General features: G+C 40.1%; 1 protein-coding gene across 1 annotated transcript; it reads right to left on the bottom strand.

The window, feature by feature from the left end:
• Positions 1–1,322: 1,322 nt before the first annotated feature.
• LOC145459217 (F-BAR domain only protein 2-like) lies at positions 1,323–7,803 on the bottom strand. The gene has a single exon (XM_080337854.1). It carries the CDS (start codon positions 5,428–5,430, stop codon positions 2,743–2,745), a length of 2,688 nt encoding a protein of 895 aa, XP_080193980.1. The 5' UTR covers positions 5,431–7,803; the 3' UTR covers positions 1,323–2,742.
• Between the last annotated feature and the right edge of the window lie 2,383 nt (positions 7,804–10,186).

Genomic DNA, 10,186 nt, shown 5'->3' with positions numbered 1-10,186 from the left:
CGTTCTCAGTCATTCTATAAATATTAACATGACCTGATGCGAAATATTTGTTTGTCAAGCATAACAATTGTACTTTTGCACAACGGAAAAACATATTCTCCTGTATCAAATTGGTCATTCTACCAAGATTAAAGAGGAGTATAAGATATAAAATTTGTCCCTGAAAAGCTTAACTACAATACTCATATGCGGCTCATTTCTTTCGACTTGGAAATGGATAATTTTCCGCTGAGTCAACAAAGTGGGTGTACCTATAGTATCCCTATCAAACGAGAAGCTTAAATCTGGTATCTTTGATAGATTTCCGATTCGAATAAGGATGAAAGAGTCCAATTTCTTATTAGGAAAGAATTCACTGCATGGAATTTCTCGTAAGATGTAAAGATGTAAGAATGAAACTTTTTAGATGATCACAAAGCACCCAACTAGGAACATATGGTCCGAAAAATCCTATCTGCAACTTGGAATAAACTTGGAATAAACATGAGCATAAAAGTATACTTCCTGTTCAGTCATCTTGATATACTTCATGATCATGTTGTTGATTAGCAAGGGGAGAGGTTCCACCAAGACATCAAAACAACAGAAGAAAGATATCAGGGCCGATCAGATGAACATATTATAGCAGGCCATTGCTGGAACCTTTCGAGAAACTGCACTGAATTGCTTACAGGCGAAAATTGTACAAAAAACAATTGTGATTTAAATAAATTATTAATATTATATTCCAACTGATTATTTTAAATTTACAATAGATGGTTGACGTAAGACTGATTGAATTAATGCCACGTTATATCAGTATCTAGTTAGATACTTATATACATGAATGTAGTTTATTTATGTAGCCTACATGATATCCATGAAAGTCTATAACTATGATGAACCTAACCCCCAAACCCCCCCGCGCGATCTCAATACACACCAGTCAACTTCACAGCACCGATTCACAAATGAAATATTACCATTCCCTGAGCTCAATCATAAAATGTTGTGCGCGTTTTCCATATTTGCTTTTCAAGCTATATGTTATTTCAGCAGCCATTCCATTGTTTCAATTGATAGTTGTTTCAGTAGGCAAGCAATTATCTCAATGTACGAAATTGGCATTTACTCTGAAATTACCTGTCTACAACTAGAAGTTGTATTTGCCTTTATTGTAAAGAAACTATCAAAGTTGATTGTTGCAGATACCTGATAAGATTCCCACGTGCCAAGAGACAGTCTCGGAGATGTATTTGGTAGCCAATGTCTAAACTGGTATCACTTGAACTAGATTTGCATATGATGCTACATTCTACAAGCTCCCTAAAGAAAAAACAACGTTACAAGATACAAAAAGGCTATATTTTTTTAGAATAATTATAGATTCATTAGACTTTAAATTGCAAACACTGAACATTTACATGGAGGCTGGTGACTTTTGACTTTTTGCGGACACACAAAAAAGGTGTATTTCGGTAATAACTTTCACTCAGTCAAAGACATTTCTCCCTTACAGAAATACAATATGCTGAGGGAACAATGAAATGCAAAATCACTAATTCAGTACAAAAAAATGAAGAATTTCATCGACATTTTCATAGAACAGAAAAAATACCCCCCACCCTGTAACAACAACACTTCCAATCCTGACATCGAGATACAGCATAACTTTATCGGCAGTAAGTAAATGGAACATAATTACAGTACATGCTCTTTTGTAAACATGAACGCGAATTGCAAATAAGTTCAATATAGCACACTTTGGTCAAAAAGATTTAGAACTATTCATGGTGTAGCCTATCAGTTGGAATGCACGGCGACAGAGGTCGGTGAAATTGGCCTTTTAACCTGCAATTCCCACCTCCATTCGGACATATATTGCTCATTGCCAGGAAATTGTTTCTTGTAAATCACACACGGGAAAAGAATAGGAAATCTGAGCGGGTGTTCATCATCTGTGGAGAGATTAGGTTCAACGCAAACTATTGGAAGGTTGTGTAATGTGTACCTTACCAATACCGAATACACCATCATTATAACAGTAGAATTGAAACGAAGCCATAAAATTTGATGCAAATTTCAGAGTGAACAATATATTCTCCTTCACAGATTTGGTAGCTCAAAACATCTTGTCGAGGAACATGCAATTTTAATAAGTGACAATCAATGCAATTTGAGCAATCAAGCATGAACAGGGAAGGCGGAGAAAACTTATTTATTATGAGGTATGAAGTTAACATGTCAAGATGCCATCTGGGAATGAAGCATTGCATCAAGTGAAATTTGTTACAGAATACAGAAAACAATCTTCTATAATAGAGGGGCTTGATTCAAAAGAGCTGACAGCCCGTGATTTCATTAAGTTGAATAAACTATCAGTGCTGTGCCTCATATATTCCTCATGTGCACACCTGACAATCGAAACATTGTACCATTACCTCGCCCAATTTAAAGCATCATTTGTTGCTAGCAAAACAAGGCCCTGAATCTTTACCGATGCAATCACATTTTCGTGTCGCAAGAGTAATATTTACGCAGTGTGCATAGCAATATGAAAGACAGATCGTGTAGCTTGTATTCTGAACAGCAGCAATACGTGAACATTGTGAGATTACGATATTCAATTGAAAAGAGATGCCTACGATTGTTACCTAGGTGGCAGAGACCTAATATGCATAATAAGGGCACCTAGCGCCTTTGACAGGACAGCGTGCATTGTGCATATCAATATTGTGTAAGGATATCATCGATTTTTTTTGTTCATAGTTGTTGATTTTCGCACAAATACTTTCCGCTAGTGTATTTTTTCTTTACCAACGACACTCTATACCCATGCCCTACTAGTTGAAAATCTGCACCACTGAGAATGGTGCCTTCGGACACAAATCTTGCCGCAAACACGGAGGGCTTGCTGGGGCCGTCAAGAACCGGCATCGCGCTTTTCAAGTGACCAGAAGGAGACGTCTTCGATATTTCAGGAATTGTCCACGTCAAGCGGTTTTGGGACTGATTCCAGCTTGCTTTTGGCGTCGACTCATGACTGCTTACAGAGCCGTCAACAGGAACGATTACATTCACGGAATGCAAAGGCGACGATGTCACACTAGAATTATACGAATAATCAACATCGAAACACGTCAAACCGGGCTCGCATTTCCACGAACAAGACAGGTAAAGAGGAAGAGTAGAGTGAGAAGACGGAACAAGATACGAGATGATATGAATATTATAATGCGGGCAATGCGGATTTTTATCGACTAATTTCCGCAAGTGTTCGATCAACGCGGGCATGTCAAAGTTGAAACAGTAGCTTCCCCCGTTGACGCTGGTACTTTTCAATATACCCTTGTTGTGGGTGAGATTTTGCAGTTTATTAGCTTGACTGCAGCACACGTTAAAGCTAAGAACAGGAGGGTTTAACGTTGAGGTAAACGCCCTCACGATACCGGCCGGAAATGATATCTGCACCTCTCCAGTGACTTTCGTTAGAGTTCTGGACGGATCTCCGCCTTTAAAATACGCATGGACAGTTTCGATAAAGGCGACCGCGATTGGTATGTTGTCAGTTGCCGACAACGTTAAGGGACTCGGTCCGCGGGAAAAGCTCGCAAAACTAGGCACCGATGGACTGCCGGTATCATTCGAATACGCCGACATCGATCCTTCGCCTGATGACAGAGAAGACCAGCTTTCAGACCCGATTAGTTTGCCAGGTCTCGGCGATTGCTCACTGCCTGTGATGCTCGACAATTCGAGATCGATACTGTTCGGTTTTGGTGGCCGCGGTGGTGGCATATCGGGCACGGCATCGACAATAGATTTGTCTCTATCAGAATCGAGCGTGCTTACGGACGAATCTTTATCCTCTGTTGGGATAGGCGGCGCGGGACCTTTCACAACAGGCGCATTCCTTTCTTTCGCGGACTTCCGCGGCTGCAGCGAAGCATCGTTTTTCAGTATTTCCGATTTCCCGCTTTCGCGTTCAGAATTAGTAGCCGGTTCAACAACGGCATAAGTGGAGCTAAAGTCTTCCGCGAAATTAGCGTGCGGGCTGTTCATACGTTCCGACCCACTCGAAGATGGCGACGTATTATATTTATTCTTCTTGCTCTCAGGAGGTGGCAAGCCTCTCAAACCGGGCGATGATCCAATGTTCAATTTTTTCGTAATAGCCGCCAGTAACTCTACGTTGTTAGTATCTTCGCTTGGAGTGACTGATTCTTTCGGTTTGATCATCACGTTAATTTTTCCGCGAGTTATATCGTCATCATCGTCAGAATCAGAATCGCTGCTGTACTTAAAACTTTCTTTTTCCGAGCGACTAGGAGACTCCGGTCGTATCGTAAATCCTTCCTCGTCGACCATATATTTATCATCCTCTTTTTCAGACGTTCCAGCCGCAGTTTCCTCGGCTTTAGCACTGGCGCCCTGATTATTCTTCGATTTACGATGACGCCTGCGTCTACTGAACAACCCACCTCCCTCCTTTTTAGATTTACCTGACGGGGCTGCCGGGTTTTCAAGCGTCCCGACATTGGCGTAAATGTTTTCGCTTTGAACTGCCGCGGAATTATCGGGAGTGTATTCTTCGAATTTAATCGTGACAGGCCGTTCCGTTCCAGTCCCTCTGTCTTTAGCGTATTGACATAAAATCGAGTCCGATGTGTTCTCTCCCAGCTGACGTCGGAATTCTTGGTGTACCTGACTGACGAGGACGTGGGAGTTCTCGAAAGAGAGAATGTATGTGTCTAAAAAGCTTTTCATCCTGTCTAGATGTTCTTTTTCGAGACGTTGGAACTCGTTTGCGGCCTGGTACATTTTTTCTTCAAACTGATGCCGAGCTATCGCATGCTTACCGACGTTACCTCTATAATCGTCGCTAGCTTTTTTCAACTTTGCAGCTAGCCTGTCTTGATCTTTCTGTGTGACCGCACTGGCTCGCAGCTTTTCCTCCTCTGAACTGATTTGATCAAATTTTTCTTTGGTTTTGTTCACGGCTGAAGTCGCGGCTTGCAATTGATGCAAGCTCTCGCTTGTGCCGCTAAACGTGTCTTTATGTTTTTTGAAAAGGCTTTTTTGTTCATCATGATATTTCTGCAGGTCTTTGATAATGTCCTGAAGTTTTAGAACAATATCCATGTGGCAGCTAGACACCTTTTCGTTCATGACTCTAAATATATCCATGAGCGGAAAAAAGGTACCCTGCTGACTGCAATTCGCGGCACTTCTGGCCAGTTTCATCATTTGCTTGGCATAAAGTTCTTCCACACCTGCACTCTCCCGGATATAATCTTGCAGCTCTTTTATTGATGTTTGCCCGTGCTTCACGTTCTGATAGAGCACTTGGAAGCCAAGGTTTTTATCACCCCAAAAATATTGAGCAAAGTGCTCATTTGATTGGTTGGCAATAAAGTCCTCTGGTTCTATCATAAGAAGATCCATAGCCATGCTATAGTGTTTCCTGTAAGAGCAAAAAAAAAGATATCAATGTCATGTGCATCAAAGTCGCTACCTGAGATATGCGGGATCTAAAAGTTATCACTACAGCATACTAAATGGAGAGCCATTTAAATTCAATGCAAAACTTGGTAATTCTAATAGCATAATATTTGAATTATATAAGGTGTGAGAAGAATGTAAGCCTATTTACTCAGTAAACTGTAGCAGCTGGTACTTCAACATGAAAACGCGATGTGTAGGCCTATTAAATTCTGGTTTGTCTCTATTATCACTAAATGCTGATTATTATACTATTTAAATATCACCAAGATGTTCACAAGATCATAAAAACTGGCCACAAATGATACATGGCCAGAAACTGTGACTTGGACTAAACTTTTGATACAGTGATTTCGAGTCTGACTGGACTCTTAACAAAATGAATATCCGTTGACTTGACTCGAATAATAAGTAACAGCCCTAGCCAAGTCTTTTATGGATTTTTAGTGGCTTCATTTGTGATGACATTGCAATAGTGGTTACAAACTGTCAGGATCAAGGTAAATAAAATAGAGTAATATAAATCATTCCGCACTCCATCAAAAGAGACTCATTAATTATTTGATGGCACTAGAAATCAACATTTATATCTCCTTTTGAGAACTGGTCATAACTCTTTTAAAGTGTCATCTCAGAAGTCATTACACTGCCCAGGAACATTTAGCAATATTTTAAAGGTGGAACCCCATAAACATACATAGTCTGCCAGAATGATGTCTGTATTTCGCTAGTTAGATATTTTCAACATGATAATGAATACTTGAATTTATAAGCAGTCAAAGAAAATTCTACATCAGGGTAACCACAGTTTTGCTGACCCTGTGATCAATCTGTTTGACGAATTTTGCAGCACAATGACACAATTATAATCTTCACAGTCTGTGCTCGATTAACACTGACATTGATGTAAGACACAAAGTCAAAAACAGTTTACGAATGACTATAAACTCGTCAGTTGTAAACAGTAATTTAGCGTAATTTTCAGTCTAGTTTACCTTATGAATGACACGAAAGTAGGCAGAGCAGAGAATACTGCAGACCTAAAATTCATGAAAGTCAAATAGCCTACAGACATTCCAGAATTGTTTCCAATTAAGAATCAGCAAGAGGTCCGATGTGTGCCATGTACAAATTACATCCATTTTATCATTTGCAATGATTTACTTACACCAAGATCAGTCACACATAAATAAAGTAGCCAACACGAAAATGTTGGGTGAATGCTTGTTTAATTACTATATTAATGAGACCAAATATAATATGTAGGCTACATAAGACTTAGGGATAGCATCGACCTATTGAAAATCCAGGGCTGCAGCGGTAATTTATAGATTCAAGAAAAACATTTGACATATCTAAACCAACTGAACATGCAAGCGCAATACTGTAAAATGCGTAGTTTCGAGCTAATAAAGCCCATAACATTCATATTCAATTTTGCAGAAAATTACTTCATAAGTTTACATATTTTCAATTAATTTTATTCAATGCCTTGATAATTTTAGCTTGTGCGTGATTTACTGTTCCCGTCGTCTTTCTTTTCTTAAAGTTCTGCGATATGCTACACTCGGTGACAAAATCACTATTAGCATTTGTGGAGAGTCAAGATCTAGACTGGATTTCGGCAATAAGTTCCTTGCATGTTGCATAGTATATAACTAAGTAATGAAACATAAAGTTGCGCGTGACATTGCCACTTGCCAGCAATTCCAATCTCAAGGCAGATTAACTTTTCTCAAGTAGCTGGGAATAGTCAACAAAGTCCTCATGCAACAGACATGAATCAAACGCTATAGTGGCACAATACACACGCAGCCTGATAAAGTAACTAAGCCCACGGGCTTGAACGGAAACCAATTGACAGCATAATCCGTTTTCACAAGACACTACTGGGATAGGAGGATGTCAAAACAGGCAATCTACCAATTCAACGTCAACCTATATTGACCTCTATGTCAACTTCAAAATATGTTCAAGGTTCTAGTTTTAGCAGATGGACTTCACGACATCCACGAGAGCCATAGGTAAAGTCTGCGCACGGGGGCCACAGGATTCAAACAGTCATGAACCACTGTTGTACAGTTCGAAATTAGATACCATCTGGAAAACACTTTCTTATATAGAGAATTCATAGCAAGACATGAATTAGAGTGAAAAAATTGCATCTTGTGTTTCAAGTTTCAAAACCTCAATAAACAGCTACACACTTTGATTCACACTATAGTTTGTCCTTCTATGACAGAGAAACTCCCAAATATATGACGATAGGAACTAACGATAGTTTGATCTGAGTACATATATTACTGATTATACCCTTTGCATATAAGCCTATAATATAGGCTTATATGCAAAGGGTATAATATATTATATACTTGTAAAAATTGTGAGAATGAGAAATAATACGAAATTCAAACAATAATAATCTGCGAGAAACACGGTCACCTATGACGGTATTTGAGAGATTACAGTTCGCAGTTCCATCATATGTTAACTAGGTAGCGATTTCAACACAATCAACACTACATATATGATAATCAAATAAACCTCTAAAGTCCGGCCTAAATTGAGCAGAACTGAAGGAACAAGATGAGCCCTACGTAAAGTCAACTCAGATTCAGGTTAATACCGCTTGGTGTCGCTAAGGTTCGGCACAAGAAATACTGAAAGGCAACCATCGGACCCCAGTATGGGATGAGCAGAAGGAATCACGAAAACGATTTGAACTATCGTGCCGTATGATTCGAGACAGACATGTCGAATCCAATAAAGCAAACCAAACTAATCATACTATGGGCAAAGTGATTTCAACTGACAACTCGCAGTATCTGTGATAGACAGTGTTGCCTTTTGAGGTGGGCGAATTGGGCAGTCGCCCGGGCACTCCCTGGTCGAGCCCAACCCCCCCCCCCCCCCACACACACACACACACTTTGGTCAATCATCAAATCTCTGCATTTGTTAGAAAACTCCCATATCTCGATAATCACCAAGTCTGTGCATACGGTAGAGGTAGGCCTACATAGTTTTGATGTAGTCTATATCCAGTTGTAACGATGCTCTAATAGATATGACCTAATCCAGCGCCTGGCTCAAAACTTGACGTGGTGTGCTGGCTCATCACTAATGTCAGTCCGGCTTCTTGATCGGTAGGTCGTGGGTTCGATTCCCGGCCGGGTCAGACCAAAGACCTGATTAGTAACACTGGTATCCATGGCTTCCCTGCTTGGCGCTCATGCATTACTGGGATAGCATGGAGGGGTGGTGCATGACTTAGAAAATCGTAAAGGCTATATCTGCACTTCCTTGTCCAGTGGCATATGCACATCATGCACTCATGGTATGCATATGCGCAGATCGTGTGTATGTATATCATGAGTCGGTGTATATGCCGCAAAAACATCAAGGACAAAAATAAACTACGTCCTTTCCTTTCCTTTCCTTCCTATTACTCACTATACATGCCATACATCTTCAACATAAAGGCATGAGCTATAGTTAGCTGGTTCACTTCTTTCATAATTTGGCAATGTATGATAAAAGAAGACTGAGGAGCAAGAGCAATTCAACTTTCCGTGTCATAACGTAATACCGTTCAATATGGCGCACTAATATTAAGTTGGTAACAACAGATGCGAAAGGGAAGTCAGGGGCAGATTCCCCATAAGCAACGATTACATAGCCTACTTATAGCCCCACTCCCTCCGGAAATCTCGCCCAGCCCCCTCCCCCCAATCTTAGGGCCACCACTGGTGATCCGAGTCCAATTCAGTGAGTAACCGGTCGAGTGTTGTGACTCGAATCCGAGTCCAAATCATTGTGTTCACTGTTCAGTTTTGAGTTTAATCCGATTCATCCAACTTCTGTCAACTCTCCTCAAGTAATATAGAATAGCTCACATTCAAAATATCGTAATTTTCCTCAGTCCTAGCAGCTTCTGGTCCTCTTTTCCAAGTATCAGGACTGATAAACGAAATACCAAGAGAGACATTTCAATGTAATATGGAAGAATAGTGAAAGTCATGTGGTTCATTACACTAACACTGTTGCCCTACCTCGCCCAGACATCGCTTCATTGATCATTTGCTACCATTGTTTAATTTTTTTTCTATTTTCCTTTCTTAACTAAACATTTTTTTACAGCCAGACTGTTCAGAGTCAAGTGTACCTGTTTGATGCTGGTGTGATCAGACTAGATGACCTTCACGGTCTTATCGATCATTCCTATCTAATACCGAATACTGTGCACGCATATTTTCTGTACCACCATCACTGCCGTTTATTATGTATTTTGGTTCGATGAAAATAAAGACTCTCTCTCTATTCTTCGATAGTACATTATAATGTCTCTCTTAGTCGTCCTAGTCTGGAGTCTTATGACTTTCGTTCGAGTCATGCATAATGACTCGAGTACAAGTCGAGTCGTTGCAAAAATTTGATTTGAGTCATTTTATGCATTTGAAAAAATGACTCGAGTCAAGTCGTGTCACCAAAAAATTGCGACGGTAGTCCTTACAACCCTGCGAAAATCGCCTTTCGCCTATAATGTACGGTTTAATCAGACGTAGCTGTAACTCTGTTGCTGCGTGGGGACTGGGTATATGATTAATGGAATGATGTATGGGGCGATTGCGACGCCTCGATCGAATCTACTTCTCAATATACATACCTCTACCAAAGTAATTTTCTTGCCTTTAGCTTTCTGCTT

This window comes from Botryllus schlosseri, chromosome 16 (genome assembly GCF_051294905.1).
Source record: "Botryllus schlosseri isolate E-star chromosome 16, Bs_hap1, whole genome shotgun sequence".
NCBI lineage: Eukaryota > Metazoa > Chordata > Ascidiacea > Stolidobranchia > Styelidae > Botryllus > Botryllus schlosseri.
The sequence above is the reverse complement of the archived record's forward strand: the minus strand, read 5'-3'. Positions and strand labels throughout refer to the sequence as shown.

Excerpts from the sequence above, each read along its gene's own strand:
- LOC145459217 (XM_080337854.1), bottom strand. The coding sequence starts at position 5,430 with ATGGCTATGGATCTTCTTATGATAGAACCAGAGGACTTTATTGCCAAC.